The 22,629-nt window shown below is 39.6% G+C and overlaps 1 protein-coding gene across 1 annotated transcript; it reads left to right on the top strand.

Annotated features, from left to right (window-relative positions):
* Positions 1 to 12,246: 12,246 nt before the first annotated feature.
* LOC135466028 (uncharacterized) lies at positions 12,247 to 20,655 on the top strand. The gene is made up of 4 exons (XM_064743419.1): positions 12,247 to 12,319; positions 12,842 to 12,935; positions 18,879 to 19,073; positions 20,014 to 20,655. Exons 2-4 carry the CDS (start codon positions 12,866 to 12,868, stop codon positions 20,268 to 20,270), a joined length of 522 nt encoding a protein of 173 aa, XP_064599489.1. The 5' UTR covers positions 12,247 to 12,319; positions 12,842 to 12,865; the 3' UTR covers positions 20,271 to 20,655.
* Positions 20,656 to 22,629: the final 1,974 nt, after the last annotated feature.

Below are 22,629 nucleotides of genomic sequence, written 5' to 3'. Positions count from 1 at the left end.
ACATGTCCATCACACCTGTGTGTCAAACCACGTCTGTCCCATATATGTCCCAAGTACATTTCCATCACACATGTACGTCAAACCATGTGTGTGCCACATATGTGCCAAGTACATGTCCATTACACCTGTACGTCAAACCATGTCTGTCCCACATATGTGCCAAGTACATGTCCATCACACCTATGTCTGTCGCACATATGTGTCAGGTACATGTCCATTTCACCTGTACGTCAAACCATGCCTCTCCCACATATGTGCCAAGTACATGTCCATCTCCACTGTGTGTCAAACCAAGTCTGTCCCTCATATGTGCCAAGTGCACTTTCATCACACCTGTACGCCAAACCATATCTGTCCCACATATGTGCCACAAACATGTCCATTACACCTGTACGTCAAACCATCTCTGTCAGACATATGTGCCAAGTCCATGTCCATCACACCTCTACGTCAAACCATCTCTGTCCCACATATGTGTCAAGTACATAAAAATCTCTTCTGTGTGTCAAACCGTGTGTATCCCACAAGCGTGCCAAGTACATGTCCAAGTCTTCTGTATGTCAAACCATGTGTGTGCCACATTTCTGCCAAGTACATGTTCATCTTTCCTGTGAGTCAAACCATGTCTGTCCCACATATGTGCCAAGTACATGTCCATCTCCTCTATGTGTCAAACCATGTCCGTCCCACATATATGCCAAGTAGATGTACATCTCTCTTGTGTGTCAAACCATGTCTGTCTCACATATGTGCAAAGTACATGTAAATTACACCTGTACGTGAAACAATGTCTGTCCCACATATGTACCAAGTACATGTCCATTTCTCCTGTGTGTCAAACCATGTCCGTCCCACATATATACCAAGTACATAAAAATCACTTCTGTGTGTCCAACCGCGTGTATCCCACCAGTGTGCCAAGTACATGTCCATGTCTTCTGTATGTCAAACCATGTGTGTGCCACATATGTGCCAAGTACATGTTTATCTCTCCTGTGTGTCAAACCATGTCTGTCCCACATATGCGCCAAGTACATGTCCATCTCTCCTGTGTGTCAGACCATGCCTATCCCACATATGTCCATTTCATTTGTGTACCAAACCATGTCTGTACCACATATGCGCCAAGTACATGTCCATTCTACATCTGTGTCAAACCATGTGTGTCCCACAAAGATTCTAAGCCCATGGCCATTGCACCTGTGTATTAAACCATGTCTGTCACACATATGTCCATATCACTTGTGTACCTAACCATGTCTGTACCACATATGTACCAAGTACATGTCCATCTCTCCTGTGTGTCAACCAATGTCGGTCCCACATATGTGCCAGGTACATGTCCATTCCACCGGTGAGTCAAACCATGCTTGCCCTGAACATATGCCCAGTATGAGACTATCCTCACCTGTGTGTCAAACCATGTCTGTTCCACATATACGCCAAGTCCATTTTCACCCCACCTGTTTGTCAAATCATGCCTGTCGCTCATCTGTGTTAAGCACATGTCTATGCAATCTGTATGTCAAACCATGTCTGTCTCACATACGTGCCAAGTACATGTCCATTTCACCTGTGTGTCAAATTATGTTTGTCCCACATATGCGCCAAGTACACGTCCATTTAACCTGTGTGTCAAGTACAAGTCCATTTCATCTGTGTGTCAAACCATGTCTGTCCCTCATTTATGCCCAAAACATATCCATCCTACAGATGTTCAAACCGTGACTTTTCCACATATGTAACAAGTATGTGCAAAGCACATTTCCTTCCAAACCATGTCTGTCCCACATATGTGCCAAGTACATGTCCATCTCTCCTGTGTGTCAAACCATGACTGTCCCATATATGTGCCAAGTACATGTCCATTACACCTGCACGTCAAACCATCTCTGTCCCACATATATGCCAGGGACATGTCCATCACACCTATACGTCAAACCATCTCTGTCCCACATATGTGCCAAGTATATGTTCATCTCTCCTGTGTGTCAAACCATGTCTGTCCCACATAGGCGCCAAGTACATGTCCATCTCTCCTGTGTGTCAAACCATATCTGTCCCACATATGTGCCAAGTACATGTCCATCACATATGTACATAAAACTATGTCTGTTCCACATATGTGCCATGTACATGTCCATCACACCTGTACGTCAAGCCATGTCTGTCCCAGATATGTGCCAAGTACCTCTCCATCTCTTCTGTGTGTCAAACCGTGTCTGTCCCACAAATGTGCCAAGTACATGTCCATCACACCTCTTTGTCAAACCATATGTGTGCCACATATCTGTCAAGTACATGTCCATCTCTTCTGTGTGTCAAACCATGTCTGTCCCCCATATGTGCCAAGTACATGTCCATTACACCTGTACGTCAAGCCATATCTGTCCCACGAATGTGCCAACTATATATCCATTACACCTGTGTGTCAAACCATGTGTGTCCCACAAATGTGCCAAGTACATGTCCAACTCTCTTGTGTGTCAAACCATGTCCATCCAACATATGTGCCAAATACATGTCCATCACAACTATACGTGAAACCATATGTGCTGTATGACAAACCATGTCTATTCGAGAAATGTGGCAAGTACATGTCATTTAAACCTGTGTATCAAACCATTTCTTTCCCACATATGTGCCAAATATACGTACATCCTACCTTTATGTTAAACAGTGTCTGTGCCTCATAGGTGCCAAGTACATGTCCATCCCACCTGTGTGTCAAACCAAGTCCGTCCCACATATGCACCAAGTACATGTCCATTCCACCTGTGTGTCAAACTATGTCTGTCCCACATATGTGCCCAGTACATGTCAATCTCTCCTGTGTGTCAAACCATGTTTGTCCCACATATGTCCATTTCACTTGTGTACCAAGCCATGTTTGTACCACATATGCGCCAAGTACATTTCCATTCTACATCTGTGTCAAACCATGTGTGTCCCACATATGTGCCAAGTACATGTCCATCTCTCCTGTGTGTCAAACCATGTCTGTCCCACATATGTGTCAAGTACATATCCATTTCACATGTGTGCTAAAGCATGTCTGTCCCACATATGTGCCAAGTACATGTCCATTCCACCCGTGAGTCAAACCGTGCTTGTCCTGCATATCTGCCGAGTATGAGACTATCCTCGGCTGTGTGTCAAACCATATCTGTTCCACACATAGGCCAAACCCATTTTCCAACCACCTGTTTGTCGAATCATGCCTGTCGCTCATCTGTGTTAAGCACCTATCCATCCAAACTGTGTGTCAAACCATGTCTGTCTCATACATGTGCCAAGTACATGTCCATTTCATCTGTGTGTCAAATTATGTTTGCCCCACATATGCGCCAGGTACATGTCCCTTTTACCTGTGTGTCAAACAATGTCTGTCTCACATATATGCCAAGTACATGTCCATTTCACCTGTGTGTCAAATTATGTTTATCCCACATATGCGCCAAGTATATGTCTTTTTCACCTGTTTGTCAAGTACTTGTCCATTTCACTTGTGTGTCAAACCATGTCTGTCGCTCATATGTGCCCAATACATGTCCATCCTACCGATGTTCAAACCGTGACTTTTTCCACATATGTAACAAGTATATGCCAAGTACATGTCAATCCAATCTGAGTGTCAAACAATGTTTGTTCAACATATGTTCCAAGTACATGTCCATTCCCTCTCTATGCCAAATCATGTCTGTCCTACATATCTGCCTAGTATGAGTGCATCCTTCCGTTTTTGTCAAACCATGTCTGCTCGATATATACGCTAAGCCCATTTTGACACCACCTGTGTGTCAAAACCATATCTGTCCCACATATGTGTTAAGTACATGCTCATCCCTCCTGTGTGTCAAACCATGTCTGTCCCACGTGTGTAACAAGTACATAATCATCCTAGGTGTATGTCAAACTCTGTGTGTATCATATATCTATTAAGAATATGAACATCTCTCCTGTGTGTCAAACTGTGCCTCTCCCACGTATGTAACAACTACAAGTCCATTTCACCTGAGTGTCAAATTATAACTGCCCCACGTATGTTCAAAGTACAAGCTCATTTCTCCTGTGTGTCAAACCATGTCTGTCGCACGTCTGTGTCAAGTACATGTCCTTCGCTCATGTGTGCCAAACCATGTCTGTCCCACGTATGTACCAAGTACATTTCCATATCCCACCTTGATGTCAAACCATATCTGTCCCACATATACGCCAAGAACATGTCACTTCCAACTGTCTTCCAAGCCGTGTCTGTCCACCAAATGTGCCAAATACATGTCCATCCTATCTGTATGTCAAACAATGTATGTCCTACATATTTCCACAAGTCTATTCCACCTGTATGTAAAACCATACATAATTCCATCCTACATGTTTGTTAAAGCATGTCTATATAACATGTGTGCCAAGTGCATGTCCATCCCATATGTACACACCATGTCTGTCTCACACATCTGCCAAGTACATGTCCATTCCACCCGTGTGCCAAACCATGTCTGTCACACATATGTACCAAATACATGTCCATCCCACCTGTGTGTCAAACCATGTCTACCACACATGTGCCCCAAGAGCATGTACATACCCCGGTTGGATGTCAAACCATATCTGTCCACAGATATGCGCCTAGAACATGTCTATTCCAGCTGTGTGTCAAATAGTGTCTGTCTTACATGTGTGCCAGGTACATGTCCATCCCACCCGTGTGTCATATCATGGCTGTCCAATACTTGTGCCAAGCACATGTCCATTCTGCCTGTGTTAAACCTTGTCTTTCCCATATATATGCAAATTGCATATCCATCCTACCTCTGTGTTAAACCATTTCTATTCAACATATCTGTCAAGTGCATGTCCATTACATCTGAGTGTCAAACCATGTCTGTCTGATATTTATGCCAAGTACATGTCCATCCCACCTGTATAACTGTACGTATTCTTACTATTCTCCTTTATTTCAGTACACTCGAACATGGTATCAGTGGATGTATGACATTGGAGTCTACAAATAGTGTCGTATGGGAATGTTGTGTACAGGCCTTTATCTAAGGATTTAGGTCCCGACCTCCAAACTTTTTTCCACGACCATCAGGAAAAGAACTGTGTTACAGGCGTTGTCTGTTGTCTACAGTTTTGTCATCCAAGAAAGTTCCTCGGCGCCAGCGATAATTCGTCGAAAACAACAGTTCTATTTCTACCAAAACTCATATCATGTACTGTAGCATTTCACAGATACTTTGCCGATACTCTGTGATGTTCTCCATGAAATACGTACGAAATACGTACGAGATACGCGCCTATTAAGTTCACGAAAACCTCAACAGTGCTATAAACGAGGCTTTAAAGCTCCCGTATAAAGGAACAGGGTATTCGATAGTGGCAAAGCAAGTGGCCTTTATATAGCGAGACGTTATGTTTAGGTCGACTCGACACATGAGCATGAGTTACAGAAAACGCTTTGTTCGATAAAATACATTTACAAGCTCTGTTGAAAAAAACTGATGTCAAAGATGGTTGATCATGCAAGAGTGCGACTTTCAAACAAATTCAATGGTAAAGGGATTATATGTACGCCTGAATTCTGCTTCGTGACTTGTGTGACAATGAGAGCAACCACACGTTTTGTCAAAATATGTCATCTATATCTCTTAAAGGTGGGTTACAACATGCGTTGGACGCCGGTAACTGTACACATAAGCGTGTGCTGCAAGCCCTGTTGAAGGGAACATATCATGGATTGTAGATCATGTATGAGTGCGACTGTGGCACTAAACAAACACCCATGTGATCTTTTAGCGAGAATATTGTCAAGATATCTGGAGAATACACTCTGGGCTACTAAAGTGTTTGTCACCTTGAAAAAACAGACATAAGTTTTGCCCTGTCTTTGCAAATAACATTTGTGGCGATTGTTGTACGTGTACGTGGATTGACTGGATAATTGGAAGACAGGTCTCGAGAACGCTAGACTCGGGTTCAACCCCCAGCCATGCACATTCATTAAGATCAGAAATGTCGGTAGATTGCAGTTTCTATCCCTATATAGGCTTCTTGACTTGGTATAGGTCATGCATTGGTCAGTCCAAGGTCTGGATTACCGGTCAAATAACATGGTGACCAAGTCTGTTACCTTGAACTGTTACATAAAATGTATCGGGACGTAAATTGCATCCAACATATTACCCGAGTATTTGTTTGGTTAAAACATCATACATTTTCATGTACGACACACCCAAAAAACTCAAAACTATTTTCCTAGAAAGCCGGTCTCCATACCAATGCGTGTAATGCCACCCAGAAAGAACAGTTACAGTATAGTGACATCAGTCCGACCAATACTTTAGCTTTACTCCCTCATTCTGAACAGCTCAGACGGCTAAGAGCCAGCTTACTGCTGCCCGGCTCTTCACCAGTGAAGCCGCGTGGTCGAATCCAGCTCTCATCGGTTCAGCAGCGGCATTATGTTTGGCAGTTTGTCGTCTGTCTTGGTTTGGCGTTCGCTTTTGTCAGGCAATGTAGTTTCCTCCACCCAAGATCCTCATCATCACCATTAAAATGAGAAATTCTTGAGCAGGGCGTTTAACATCATTCAAATAAATAAATTAATCATTCTGAGGCAAAGTAATGAAGTACTGAAAAGTTTAACTCGGTAAAGTCGTTTTCGTATTGGAGATAGAGGTTTGTAGATTAAGACAACTCCACCATTTCTTCTTCAGTGTATTTACTATCTGGGACTGGCACATTTCGACTGTGCTGTCCTCCGCTCCGTTGAGTAATACGAAAAATGATTACAGTATATGCTCATGAGTAATCTTGTCTTCATACATACTTGTTGTTCGTGAGCAAAAAAGGCAAAGGTCACCGGCGTATCGTGTCGGTCATCAGACGAACTTCATCAGCCGCCATATTGAATAACCGTGACTCTGTTCCTGGAACTGCCTACTGTTCCTAAACTAAAAGTATTTTCTTTTTTCTCTGTGGCTGTTATTAATGTACATCTGTTCTCCCTGTCCATAACCATTTTAACTGTGTAAATCTCCTTGGCTTAATGCCTCACGTTCTAGGAGTGTATCTTTTTCTAAACGATGCCGAGTGCGGTGGACTCGATTGGAAAATGACAGGTAGGGAAGTTCGGCTGCTTTCAATGTGTGAGTTAAATTGTGGTTAATGCTGATGTCATGGTGTTCATTATTCAAGATTAACTCGGCGATATAAGGCTAGAATGAAATCAGGATTAAAGGAAACTTGTATTATATCAAACAGTTTTGACAATGTTGAGAACAGCCCTTTGGAAAACAAAATCGTGACCCGGTTCAGTTAATGGAAGAGTATACAGATATTTGTAAAAGTTCAGCGAGGAACTGTGCTGTAGATCTGAGACCTTGTCATTACTGTGTACTGGACAATAAACGGACTGAAGAGAAATATATACCATCCACTTATCAACAGCACAAAGCACCAGAAATCATGACAAACGGCAAGACCGTTACACAGTCGTATAACCCAAGATATAAAAGGCAAGTATATGCCTCTAAATGTTTTATGTGGGATACTATTGGTTACATGGACAGGATAGGACAGGCAAATATATGTCAGTAATAATCCTAACGCCAGTATGGGGATTATTTACATTATTGACATTATATATTTGCATATCCTATCACTGAGTAACCATGTAACGAATTTATCCTGCAAAGACTCATCAGTTCACTGCAGAAGATCGATACATAGGTGAATCACTTTAGCTATATGGTTAATATTGGAATCCAACAAAGGGAGAAAGTCTACTCAACTGACACATCTGACTTCGTCTGGAGGATTCGATAATTTATCTGTACCGCACGTGAGCTCTGTAGGCGTCTCAAATGTATCATTGGTATGTACTTCCTGAACATACGGGCAATATATCAGGTAAAATCCATTACTAAAGGCAGGAATAATCACAAAAGACATGATTAAATTACCATATGTGCCTGGACTTGAAAATTAGAGGTACACGGAAGTCTTATTAGGAAGGTATAAGAAAATTGAATGAAAAGAAGCTTTTTTAAATTATACATGGACGTTCAGCCCACATTTAATAAGAGGATGCATTATTCCGTCAAGGTTTCGGGCAAGTTTATTTCTTTATGCGGACAATGTACTATATTAAGTTCTTCTCAAGACATTTTCAATGACAAAGAGTAACTGTGCTCATTAATAAAAACATATTAAAACACTAACAACACCTTCAAAGGGAGATAGAGATTAGCGGCATCCTTTTTTTCCTCTTGTTTTTTCATTGGGACATAAATGGGAACTGTGGGCACTTCTTTGTGTACCATTAGAGTACCTCTATATTACGTAATAGCCATGTATAAGATATCACAACCAACCACCTTGGTGGTGTCCAACGGCAGCCGCCAATTTGCGCTGGTAAACCATTCATAGCCAGTCATTTATGTAATATATCGCCAGAGACCCTCCCCCCCCCCCCCCCCACTTCCCGCCCATATCCTAGTAAATCGCTTATGTTCCTCTTTTAGACAGCCAAAATATTCTCACTCATGATTGGGGTGAAGAGAATCCCCTCAGGCTATATTATGGTAACCAGGCTATGTCTTCATTTTGGACAGCCAAACAGTACCCACTTATGGCTGGGGGAAAGAGATTCCTCCCAAGCCATATCCTGGTAACTCGGCTATGTCCACTTTTTGCAGAGCCAAAAAATACCCACCAATAACTGGGGTAAAGGGGTTTCTCCCAGGCGATATCTTGGTAACTCGGCTATGTCCACCTTTCGGACAGCCAAAAAGTACTCTGGGTAAAGAGGTTCTTTCCAGGCCATATCTTGGTAACTCGGCTATGTCCTCCTTTGGGACAGTCCAAAATTACCCACTTTTGACTGGGGTGAAGAAGTTTTCCCAAACCATATCCTGGTAACTTCGCTGAGTCCCCGATTAGGGAGAGGAAAGAAATATCTACTTATGACTGGGGTAAAGAGACTCACCCCAGGTCATATCCTGTTAACTCGGATATGTCCACCTTTTCGACAGCCAAAAAATACCCCCTTATGAATGGGTAAAGAGATTCATCTTAGACCATTTCCTGGCAGCCCGGCTACGTCCTGGGGCTAACTGGGGTAAAGAGATTCCTCCCAGGCTATATCTTGGTACTCGGTTATGTCCACCGTTTGAACAGCCAAAAAACACTCTGGATACATAGGTTCTTCCCAGGCCATATCCTGGAAACTCGGCTATATCTATCTTTGGGACAGCCAGAAAATATTCACTTATACCTGGGGTGAAGAGGTTTCTCCTAGGCCATATCTTGGCCAGTCTGCTATGTCCACCTTTGGGACAGCCAAAAAATATTCACTTATGACTGGATTAAAAGACTGATCTCAAACCATATCTTGGTAACTCTTGTATATCCACCTTTAGGACAGTGAAAAAATACCCACTTACGACTGGGGTGAAGAGGTTCTCCCAAACCATATTTTGGTAACTTCGCTGTGTCCCCCCTATGGGAGAGGAAAGAAATATCTACATATGACTGGGGTAAAGAGACTCACCCCAGGTCATATCCTGTTAACTCGGCTATGTCCACCTTTTGGACAGCCAAAAAGTACTCTGGGTAAAGAGGTTCTTCCCAGGCCATATCCTGGTAACTCGGCTATGTCCACCGTTTGAACAGCCAAAAAATGCTCTGGGTAAAGAGATTCTTGCCAGGCCATATCCTGGAAACTCGGCTATATCCATCTTTGGGAAAGCCAAAAAATAGTCACTTATAGCTGGGGTGAAGAGGTTTCTCCTAAGCCATATCTTGGTCAGTCGGCTATGTCCACCTTTGGAACAGCCAAAAAATATTCACTTATGACTGGATTAAAAACTGATCTCAAACCATATCTTGATAACTCTTGTATGTCCACCTTTAGGACAGCCAAAAAATACCAACTTATAACAGAGGTAAAGAGATTCCTCCTAGGCCAAACATATAAGTCAAAAAACATGCCTACTGTCCGCTGCAAGTGCACAACTCTATCCCACCCCACCATGATCCTCAAATAAACACTCTTGAAAAGGTATTAAAGATTTCGCACATTCTGGAAATTTAAATTGAGGTTATCATTACTTATATATCATGTTCCGCCTGACCAGAATAAGCAGGGGATTGTGGGAGCTATGAACTCACGTGTTATGGTTTATCCCCCACCCCACTACCCCTCCGCCCCATGTCACATTCGTTACTATACAAATGTTAGGGTATATAGAAGAAAGAATCAGGCAGCTTGACGATAAACATTTTACTATAAACGAATAACTGAATAAAGAATAACGCAATTTTGGCGGAAATTGGTCGCCATTCCCACACAACCCGGATTACATATGGATACAGAGAGGCTCTTTGCTATATCTTGCTCCCGGATGACATGTCAAGTGACTCAACCAGTTCGAGACAATGTTACACATGGATGACAGGTATGACAATCACGCATTCCTTCAATAAGGGAAAAAACCCATCATATATCTACCGCTGTGTGGAGAGATACCGCAGACTTAACATCTCGTCTCCGACTGATCTCGTTTCTGTTGTGTTCTTCTGTGAACTGGTCTTAAAAGTCAATAGCCAGTCTAATATTGGGACGAGCCTGGAGTTTAGAGGGTATATGCAAAGAGCGCTCACAAACTACTCCAGTGACAGGCCCTAACAACGATTACAATAAGGTTAATAAAGTTTGCAATGTGTAAATATGCAGCAGGAACCCAATGGCGAGCTTAGTGCACAACACACTTCTCAGTAATAGCTAAACCTACTTATATGGGACATCGATCATTATACTATCTGTAGGTCGCCATGACACTGTTAATGCGATTGCCTTGAGCCATATGTACCTGTGTAACACTTGTGTAATGAGCTCCACACTGTATACTTCACTTTACAGTGTTTTACCCCCATAATAATAATCAACCATGAACCCAGTCTCTGGATTTGTTGTGTTTTTCGATGTTTTAGAAAGCAATGGGTGCAATGTAACTTTAACACTGGTTGTTCTGTAGGCACATAGCGATATTATATTTGTCAGTAAGTTTTATTCTTACCAAGTTGTTCAAAAGGAGTTAACCACGGCTGCATAAACTGCTGCAACGCCAAAGTATTCCACCACGAAAGACAAAAAAAAACAGAAACATATCAACAGCGTATATAAAGTGGTTCATGAAGGTGCCTGCAATATTACAGCCGACATTAGCACTTGTTAGCTGAGTGTCTACCTGATGAGGGTACTGCAACGAAACGTTGAGTTCATATCGGAACTCGGTGTTTTATTTGAAAACCACCTAATTTTAATATTCAAAACATAAACAAGACATAATTTAAACATTCTTTGAGTTGATGCTCTTGTTATTTGCTATGTATACATGTCTATGAATGCAGATTGCAAAACCACTGCTAACACCAATGGCTGCTGTCTATCCGATGCTTCCGAAGATATACGAAAGAAGTATGTTACAAATCTTTTGTTTACCGTAAAAAAAGGGAATAAAAAAATTCATGCTGGTGACCATCAAGTGGTAAGTTAACTGACTGGTGTCAAGAAAACCCTGTTGCAATAATAACAAATCAGTTTAATTTCACGTAAAACTTTCATTCTGAAATTCTCTTGAAGCCATAGCACGCTGTAAAAGGTAACTAATTAGTATTACTAATTGCTAATATACAGTGACACCGAACTTTGTCCCTCTTCGCATTTCGGGCTTGTCGATTACATCAACTGCATAGACTTACAGCCCCCAAAACACTTCGTTCAGAAAACTTATGATTAATCGGTGTTACTGAGCACTGAAGGTGCAGAGGGAGCGGTACCACGTGATCTGTGATGTCGCTATAAGGTGGCAGTCTACACGGCTGCTATCCGCTACCACAACAGAGCCATAAAGCAATTGAAATTATAAGAAGCCTAATATCAGAGTATTTAGGAGCGAACATTTAAATAATAAAGCAGACTTGAAAATCCAGGGAGGCGATAGGTTACTTCTAGAAAGTAACCTCCCGAGCCTTCTATAATACCTTGTGACTCGGGGTGCCTGGATCCAGTTTGTGTGTGGCTCGTCTCTTGTCGCGTTCAATCAGGTATCACAGGTGTATCCAGGCCCTACTGAAGAAAACTTTGGGTGAATTGCTATAAGGTAAACAGTTTGTATTGATTGAATAGTAGATTAGTGCTTCTTATATACAGTATAAATTGTAGGAAAATGTCTTCGCCATAGAAGGTGTCTGGGTGAAGCTAGTTTACTGGTATAAGAAGGATGGTGTAACTGCAGTTGTGAACTTAAGGGCGGGTCTTAAATTATTCTACAAAGTAGAAAAGTTTTTAAAGAAAAACAACGAAATCAAGAGTACAATGTAAGAGGGCACTTAGTGGATTATAGTTCGTCAGGTGTCGCTTTTTTAATGAAAATGAGTGCATCTAAATGAGAAGGTCTTTAACCATTTTTACAAACATCTTCTAACTTCCTAAAAAGCGTTTTGGTGAGAGATTTCTTTTCGACGTTCAATGCTTCCAAATTGTAGACTATGCTTTTGTTTTCGTTGCACATTTATTACATGTGCACATATTATGCAGTATGCAAACAGGTAAAACATGTCATATAAAACATGTTGTATAATGATTTGCTATTGTTTACTTGTCTACACATTCAAGTGTGAGATCACTCTAAAAAATTTGGCGTAAAGCGACGAAAATCTAAATTCTTTCATTCTCACATTTTTTGTAGTGAAGGCCTCAAGTTTTGGCTTACGAGGTGATGCGAGTTGCGGAAAATCTGTAATCTATAAAATTATACTGTATATTTTTCAGGACAGGAAACTGTACTCATACACAATGGGATGCCTGAAGGAACGACTGTTGATCTTGGCCATCTGTCTGTCTGTCAGTCTGTCTGTAGTAACAGGTAAGACAACTTTGTTTTCACAGTGAGCACAGTGTCTGGAAAACCATACGGTATTACAAGAGGAGGGTGTCATTCCATTTTTAGTTTATGTGTACCTTGTACACTTTCCAATCCAAACAAGACAAAGACTATGGTCATTTTAGATGAAGTTTTCTAAATCAATCTTAAACTGTAGTCTGTATTTGTATTCCTGAAATGAACCACAGTCAGGTGATAACTCCATTACAGTACGAAGCGCGCACATTTAAATATTTTCTGTTATATAAAGTTTTCAACTGGCATTTTAATATGAAAACAGTTAATCTGCAGTATATTTAAAATTTTATAATATATTTATTAATTTATGGTGCGGTATTCCGCTAAAAGTGCCAGTGCCAAAAACAAGAATCGCCCTGTTACTTATAAATCGGGTATATATGTACTCCTGTTCCATTAATTTGATAATTTGTATTACATAGACATATTCCACACACAAATAAAAACGTTGTGATTTTTGTTGAGGGTGATTATATTTATTTGTTACTGCTAATTAGTGAACAAAATACACTAAAGTATTACTCATAATGCCAGGAAAACACAACAAGTGTGTATATGTCCTTTGTTTTTTTATAATCAAGGATATTTAGACAATAAATGCTTAACATATTCGCTTTTTTTTTAGTTTTAAAAAAGAAGAAAACATGAAAATGATGCCAAAATCAGATAATAGAGCGTCAAAACTTATTGTCTTTAATATCTTTTTTGGATTTGTTTTTTTAAGAAGAAAGGTTATTTGAAAATATTTTTGTACGGTGGGTATTTGGGACCAACTTTTGGTATTTATCCTTGTTGTATAATAATGTTCTAAATAAGGATGTGATGCTTCTCTAATAAAATTATTTGAATGTAAATTTGTTGTTTATATAGACACATGCATTTAACCTAAATTAACCTAATATTTATGAATTTATTAAAAGTATAAATATGATCCAAATTGAAGCTAAATAAATTTGTTAGCTGAAAAGAACCAATTCAAGTGCAAAAATATTGATTAAACCTGTGTTACATCCTCATTTATGACATTATTAACCACAGGCTATAAATACCAAAAGGTGGTCCCAAATACCCACCATACAAAAATTATTTTCAAGTGCCTTTTTCTCCTTAATAAAAAATCGGAAAAAATATTGAAGGCCACATTTAGGAATATCTTCGCACTCTTTCATCTGAAGTTTATGTCATTTTATGATTTCTCCACCTTAAAGGCAATGATATGTTAACATTTTCATGTGTTGGCATTTACAAGAACATACTGTGCATAATGTGTAGCAGTTAAGTATCACTTATGTGGAAAAACATCTTAGTTTGCTCACAATTTGTAAGCAGTTATGTATATCCGCGAGCGAGTAATTGTTTTCCAAAAGGACAGAATATTGTGACGAGCTGACGGATAGAATCGCATTATATAATGCCGTTGTCCGGTCAAGGATGTCTTGTTACTCTAATGACCTACACTGGGTCGGGTCACCAATAAGACCTTGAAAGAGGAAGTTGTAACTTCCTTTCTTGACGTTCAGCATGAAGGGGATATTGCAACCACTGGTTGATCCGTATCAATATAATGGTTCGGGCAGGGCGGCTTATTTGCCTTCGGTAAGTCGTCTCAGTGAAGCAGCACTAGAAAAAAGAGCGGTGGAAATCCTTCCTGCAACAATGAGGCACATTGCATGCACTCTAAGGATTCCTTCGTCGTCATATGACTGAAAAATTGTTAAGTACGACGTTAAACCCAATCACTCACTCTCATCGCCCACATGTACTAGGCATATACACAGAAATAAATCAGTGTGTTAATTTTAACAAAAAGTATGTTGACTTAGTGATGATCAATTGTATTCTATTATAAAATAATACCGTGTCATATTCAACATAATAAAGTGTTAGTCTAATGTATGTTTTGTGTTGAATTTGAAAGGGTATCACTATCGGAGAGTAAAGATGAGAAACAACTGGCTTGTTTATTTCTAAGATCAGCGAAAGACCTTGGACAAACCAAGAAACACGAATAAGTTCAGTACATATATGGTTGAGACGGGTAATCCTGACTGATATAAAATGCCAAATATGAGAAAAAAATTCAGGAACAGTTCATTCATTGTGCAACGTGACAGAGAGTTTGTTAATCAGTTTTGTAAAATTCAGAAATATATCAAAACAGCCATACGGAATTAAATCAAATGCATATCGCACGCACCTGTACTACATAATAAGTAGTTAAATCAAATAATAGTCAATAAGACCAAGACAACTGTGTACGTAAATAACCAATGAAATTTCTCCAAAAATATACCGCCATTATCCCGCAAATCTTGTGAAGGTATGTAAAATGAAGATCGTCCACTAAAACAACCATTTAAATTTTGTAGTATACAAATGAAAGTAACGGTCGCGCAAAAGTAAATAACTTATATAATTTAACAAAATACACAAATAACACAACTGAGAATAATATACAAAACAATACAAATATTACAAATATAATATATATATATATATATATATATATATATATATATATATATATATATATATATATATATTCCGGCTTCCAAAGGCGAGTCAGTCCACCTATATATAGAATCCACAGTTCTCAGTCTACGGATGATAGTCCGACAATTGGTTTATTCCCCAACTGCACAGGCTATAACTTACACATCTGATAGAACATATGTGTCATATTTAACAGAATAATCTGTTGCAATAGCAGATTATTTTTTAGTGTATAGATTGTACCTGTTAAACCAGTTCTGACATCACTGGTAGTAAAAGTAAAAGTAGATAGTTGTTACTTTAGACTCCAAATTAAAGTCTTTAAATGCTGGGCGAGTGTATTACAAAGATTCTCACTCTGTTTTCGTCGCTAATGGTTTTATTTACTCTGTATTGTAGTTAATATACAACAGATATATCAGATAAACCTACATTCTGTATATGGGATTTCACCAGTTCTGACCTATTATATGTAAGCCAGACACATATAGTTGATAAATATTTCATCCATTTATTGTCAGGGGAATTAAGCCTGCCTGTTTTCGTGTAATTCATAACTAGACGTGACATGAATTGGCAAAAGTCCGGTATTGAACTTTAAAGGTTTCATTTTTAATTTAAACAAGCAACAATTCTTTAGAGTAGACATATATAGTGATAACCTGCATTTTTACTTGAGTGCGTGTATTTGTATGATGGAGGACGCCACAAAAACCTATACATTTTACTGGTCATTATTGGGCTGTGTGGCTGTTTCCACAGTGGCTGATTCCACAAAACCAGTTTTGACTTGTGTCAAAAATTTGGAATATGATTTTATGGCTTACTTTTGAGCCGTGTAAATTAATATTTTGATAAATAACATCAATGTTATCTTAACATAAATATGTCAAAATTTCAACTCTCAAAATCGAAAACTAAACAGGGAGACTAAGTTTGAAATTGTCTTTGTGTCTTTGTTATATTCCCATTTCACCCATGAATTTATTGAACTGGTGGAATAACAGCGCCCCGTGATTTTCATTTCAAGGGGAGAAACAAGTGTATAAATCTAACTGCTTATGACTTCCCCGATTACGGAAACATACAGATAGATTTGGTTTTTAACCCGTGATATCCAGATTGCATGCTTTCACTAGCTCAATCAATCTATTAATTCTAGTTGTAACAGTGCATTACTGTAACTACAAAACCAGAGATTTTGACCCGAGTGAACATTCACAACTTATAATGGTTAAACGGATTAAGAATCGACGCTGATTGGCTTACAGTGGAGATAGGATTTCCTGGGTTAAATCGTGCAGCTTTGATTACGCCTGATTGAACGTACCATACCATTTTCCACGCAGGCAGATTGTTTTCATGGGAACTCATGATGACACGTGCCTTACCAATGTAGGCCCTGGTAATCTAACAAAAACAATCATTGTATTGAAATTTGTGTGTGTTGAGGGTGTGGGTGGGTGTGTGTGGGGGGAGCGGTGGTGGAGGGGGGGATGGGGGGGGGGAGAGGTCAAACAATAACAGTCTAGTACAAAAACTTGATTTAATCCTTCTTTTGCAAACGGATTACGTGTGTTGTGAAAAGCACTGAAATGCATGACTTATGACTGTCATTGTTTCCTGAAATGGTTTAGTAGCAAAGATAAAAACAGTCGTAAGAAAACTCATTTAAAAAAACACTGAACAGGTGGCTGTTGGTAAATTTATGGGCCTCCGTCTGCTAGTCTAGATTTGGCCGGAGATCTCACAATCGTGACGACCATTCCAAGGTGCGGGTCAATGGAAATACATTTATCTAATTGACCAGTGTTAATATCGGTTAGCTGTCAGTTACCTGTAGACATTTATGCGCAAGAGACAGTGGGTTCTCAGTCCAGTGCATGGTAATCGCCTGTCACTGCAATGCAAGAGCTAGGTTTGAACACATGGTACATTTAGTTTCAGAAACTTTTTCACAGCGTGATTTCTGTGTCTATCTGAAGCTACCCGATTTATTAAGTCGCGGAAATAGAACTCTTCTAAAATGAAAGTGGAGTTTGTATTGTAACGAAATCACACGTGAGTAAGGCGTGGAAAACAATGGCTATATTCTGAACTATATACTGATCATATGCCATGATTTATTCTCTCCAGGAACGTACAAACTGGTCCTTGAATATAGACAGAATACACCAAAATTCTCTCCAGGAACTTACAAGCTGGGGACTAACTATATACTGAACTCACCACAATTTAATCTCTCCGGGAACGTACAAGCTGGTGCTTAATTAGACAATAAATACACCAAAATTTGATCTCTCCAGGGACATGAAAGCTGGTGCTTAACTATAGACTGAAGGTTAATATCTCCATAAGGATCTATAGGTTCTATGAACGTACAAGCTGACGCTGAGCTATATACCGAACTTATAATCTCTCCATAAGGATATATAGACCACGTCACAGGAACGTACACGTTGACACTGAGCTATATACCGACTTTACACCAAGGTTAATATCTCCATAAGGATGTATAGGCCAGCTCACAAGAACGTACAAGTTGACACTGAGCTATATACCCATCTAACACCAAGGTTAAATATCTCCATCAGGACGTACTGACCACGTCACAGGAACGTACAAGTTGACACTGAGCTATATATTGATCTAACACCAAGGTTAAATATCTCCATCAGGACGTACTGACCACGTCACAGAAACGTACATGTTGACACTGAGCTATATACCGATGTAACACCAAGCTTAACATCCCCATAAGTATCTATAGACCACGTCACAGGAACGTACAAGCGTACACTTAGCTATATACCGACTTTATACCAAAGTTTAATCTCTCCACAAGGATATATAGACCACGTCACATTAACGTGCAAGGTGACGATGAGTTATATACCGACCTTACACCAAGGTTAATATCTCCATAAGGATGTATAGGCCACATCACAAGAACGTACAAGTTGACACTGAGCTATATACCGAGGTTACACCAAGGTTAAATATCTCCATCAGGACGTACTGACCACGTCACAGGAACGTACACGTTGACACTGAGCTATATACCGAGGTTACACCAAGATTAATATCTCCATAAGGACGTACTGACCACGTCACAGGAAGGTACAAACTGAAGCTGAGCTATATGCCGACCTTACACTGAAGGTTAACCTCTCCATAAGGATATATAGACCACGTCACAGGAAGGTACAAACTGAAGCTGAGCTATACCGACCTTACACTGAAGTTTAATCCCTCCATAGAGATATCTAGACTACATCACAGAAATGTACAGACTGTGTGAGTTAAGGCAGAGTATGGAGATAACCAACACTCAAGTTAATAAATACAGGAAGAGAAAAGCTGTCAGAGAATTAGATGTATGTACTGAGTAACTCTGCACGTTTCTTTCTTTAGGTCTGCGGTGCTATGTCTGTGACTATTACCATCTAGAATCATCCAGTGCAATTGTGAACCAAGCCTTGTCTGCAGTCACATCCCTTTCTGACGAGAACTGCAAAGACAGTGGTAACAAGCCACAAACATGTCCCTCCGATAGTGGGTACAAGTGTGGCAAATTTCAATCCACAGTGGAAGGTTCGGTTTTTGGAGGTAACTTTCGCCATGTTTCCCATGTCAACTGCGTAACCAGGGAACTAATTTGCATATTGTTTACAAATATACATGTATACCCTTTACAAAATTCTTTGGAACATTTGTGAATTTTTAAGCCACATCATGGCATGACGATACCGTAATACTCTTCCTTTGTGAATCACCCTGTCCTACTTCCCGAGTTTGGCATGACGATACCGTAATACTCTTTCTTTGAGAATCGCCCTGTCCTACTTCCCGAGTATGACATGACGATACCGTAATACTCTTTCTTTGAGAATCGCCCTGTCCTACATCCCGAGTATGGCATGACGATACTGTAATACTCTTTCTTTGTGAATCGCCCTGTCCTACATCCCGAGTATGACATGATACCGTAATACTCTTCCTTTGTGAATCGCCCTGTCCTACATCCTGAGTATGACATGACGATACCGTAATACTCTTTCTTTGAGAATCGTCCTGTCCTACATCCTGAGTGTACCTTGACGATACCGTAATACTCTTTCTTTGTGAATCGCCTGTCCTACATCCCGAGTATGACATGATACCGTAATACTCTTCCTTTGTGAATCGCCCTGTCCTACTGCCCGAGTAACTTATAATTCATGTGGAAAGGTTACCTTTGTAACAGTCTTTCTTCTTTGATAAACTCTATACCTGGCGCCTTTCTTCAAAAAATACCTATAGGCTATCAGCATGGATATATCACAAACCTGTCATCTAATTTTCTGCTTGGTAAAACATGATTGCAAATTCTGGAATCCTTGGTAGTTTATAAGCCTGTACTACTTCTTCTGTACATTGATTTCCGATACACCAATACAGTGACTGAAATATGAAACAAATCCTGACTTTTCAAATCATGTTATTCAAACGCTTACTGATGGCTTATTTTCTGATTATGACGGTTTGTGTTTGTTGTTTTTTAAATCAGTGGACGTAAAGATGGATATAGTGTCTCGTACCTGCTCCCCACAGGCTACTGCTTCCTCAGACAGGTGTGAGACAGCTACTGACAACGACAAATCCCTACTGCCAGTAGGCTTTTTTTCCATAGTGAAAGTCACCTCTGTTTATGGAACGGATTGCGTGTGCTCCACAGATGTATGTAACGGTCAGCTCAGCATTACCGCCGAGAAATTCTGTTGGCTGGCTGGGCTACTTCTGGCGCTGATGGCACGTCAGCTGTGAAAACGCTGTACTTTCGCTTTTCAGTTTCAAGAAACACAAAAATATATATAATCGAATGGCTAAATTCTACCGTTGTTATTGAGAATGGATACATGTTTGCTTACGTTTTTAATAATTCGGTGAAAATTTACATTTACTGTACGTGTGACTCTTGAATAGTTCCAGAAATGAAAAGAATCGGTCATAAACCATTAAATACAAAGCATGTAAGAGCCGTATCTACAAAACTAGGAAACATTAATTGAGATGATCGAGGAGACTCCAGTCAAATGATTTATGACATATCCACGTTGTCTTAAAATCTACAAGAATGATGTTCTATGTTCACTGGCCTGTAGAATTCTTGTTATAAGTGCAGTTGTTGTACAAATAAAGATTTTTTCAACAGCATGTGATTTGTATGTGTTTCTCTAATAGCTTTGCCATTGTAATGACAACTTTGCCTAATGTTGAATTTATTTATTAATTGATGTATCTGAGTGGTGTTTTACGCCGTACACGAGAATATTTCACTAACACCACGGCGGCCAGCAATATTTTGGGAGGAAACCGGGCAGATCCCGGGGGAAACCAATGACCAACCTCATGTTCAAAGTTGATCCAATTAATAAACTGTACCTTGGGCCAAATTAGTGAACTTGTCTTACTGCTTAACTATACTCACTTCTATGGAAAACTCTTTGAAAAGATATCTGGGAAGGGGCTCAAACTGGTATTTACACTGTATTGTACTATTATACATTACATGGATTTTGTGTCAATGTATTGTGATATCAGTACAGAATGGTATTACTCCCATGTTTCCAGTACCATCTTTAAACAAGACATAATCACATCGGGTTTTTATGACGTCTCTTCCGATTAGTTAAAATGGTCGTATTCATCGCGCGTATACAGTCAATAGGAAAAGACAAGATTGTAACACACAACAACAATTAATCCAAGAACAGTAAAGTTCCTCAATATTACTACTTATCTTCACACTTGACTCCTGCAAATTTAACCCTTTTATTACCGTGCATATTATTAAATAAACACTTAGATGATGTCGTCTGCTGGTGTGGTTGGCCAATATTTTCCAATCAATCTAAAACCCAATGTTGCTTATTATTTGAAAAATCTTATTCAAACGCTGTAAACTACGGCTCAGAAATAATAATGACTCATCCTCACTCATGAACATTTCTCTCCGTGTGTACCCACGTCATACCACCGTTAGACCAAAACCACAGATCACATTTTCATTACACTAAAACCTTACGTGATACTTCCATTACACCAAAACAATAGGTCGCAATTCCACTACAATAAAACCTTAGGTCATACTTCCATTACAAAAAAACCACAGGCCGCAATTCCATTACACTAAAACATTGAGTCATACTTCCTTTAGACCAAATCAACAGGTCGCAATTCCATTACAATAAAACCTTAGGTCATACTTCCATTAGACCAAAACCACATGTCACAATTCCATTTCATTAAATCCTTAGGTCATGCTTCCATTACACAAAAACAACGGGTCGCAGTCCCATTACACCTAAACTCTAGGTCATACTCCCATTACACCATAACAACAGGTCGCATTTCCATTACACTAAACCTCTAGGTCATACTTCTATTGGCCAAAACCACAGATCACAATTCTATTACACTAAAACCTTAAGTCATGCTTTCATTAGACCAAAACCACAGGTCACAATTCCACTACACTATAACCGTAGGTCATAGTTATATTACACCAAAATCACACATAACAATTCCATTACACTAAAACTTTAGGTCATACGTCCATTAGACCAAAACCAAAGATCACAATTCCATTACACTAAAACTTTAGGTCACACTTCCATTACATCCAAACCACAGGTCACAATTCTATTACACTAAAACCTTAAGTCATACTTTCATTAGACTAAAACCACAGTTAACAATTGTATTGTTCTAAAACTCTACGACAAAGTGGAGAAAAGTAGTAATCCTAACTGACCCTCCAGCGGCCACCTATCCTTCCCACATGCCTAATACCGGTGCCCGAGAGGGTTATCCAGGCCCTCTGCTATGCCCACATGCAGTCAGTACGAAAGCCCGCCATTCTATTACGCTTAAACCTTAGGTCACACTTCCATTACACTAAAACTACAATAAAATCTTCGGTCATACTTAGATTAACTCAAAACCATGTCTCAAAATTCCATTACACTAAAACCTTATGTCATACTTAAATTAGATCAAAACCAGTGAGCACTATTCCGTTATACTAAAACCTTAGGTCAAACTTCCATTACACCAAAACAACAGGCCACAATTCCATTACATTAAAACCTGAGGTCATACTTCCAAAAACCAGATAAAAACA

This window comes from Liolophura sinensis, chromosome 5 (assembly GCF_032854445.1).
Source record: "Liolophura sinensis isolate JHLJ2023 chromosome 5, CUHK_Ljap_v2, whole genome shotgun sequence".
Classification (NCBI taxonomy): Eukaryota; Metazoa; Mollusca; class Polyplacophora; order Chitonida; family Chitonidae; genus Liolophura; species Liolophura sinensis.
Note: the sequence above shows the minus strand (reverse complement) of the source record. Positions and strands in the feature narration are given on the sequence as shown.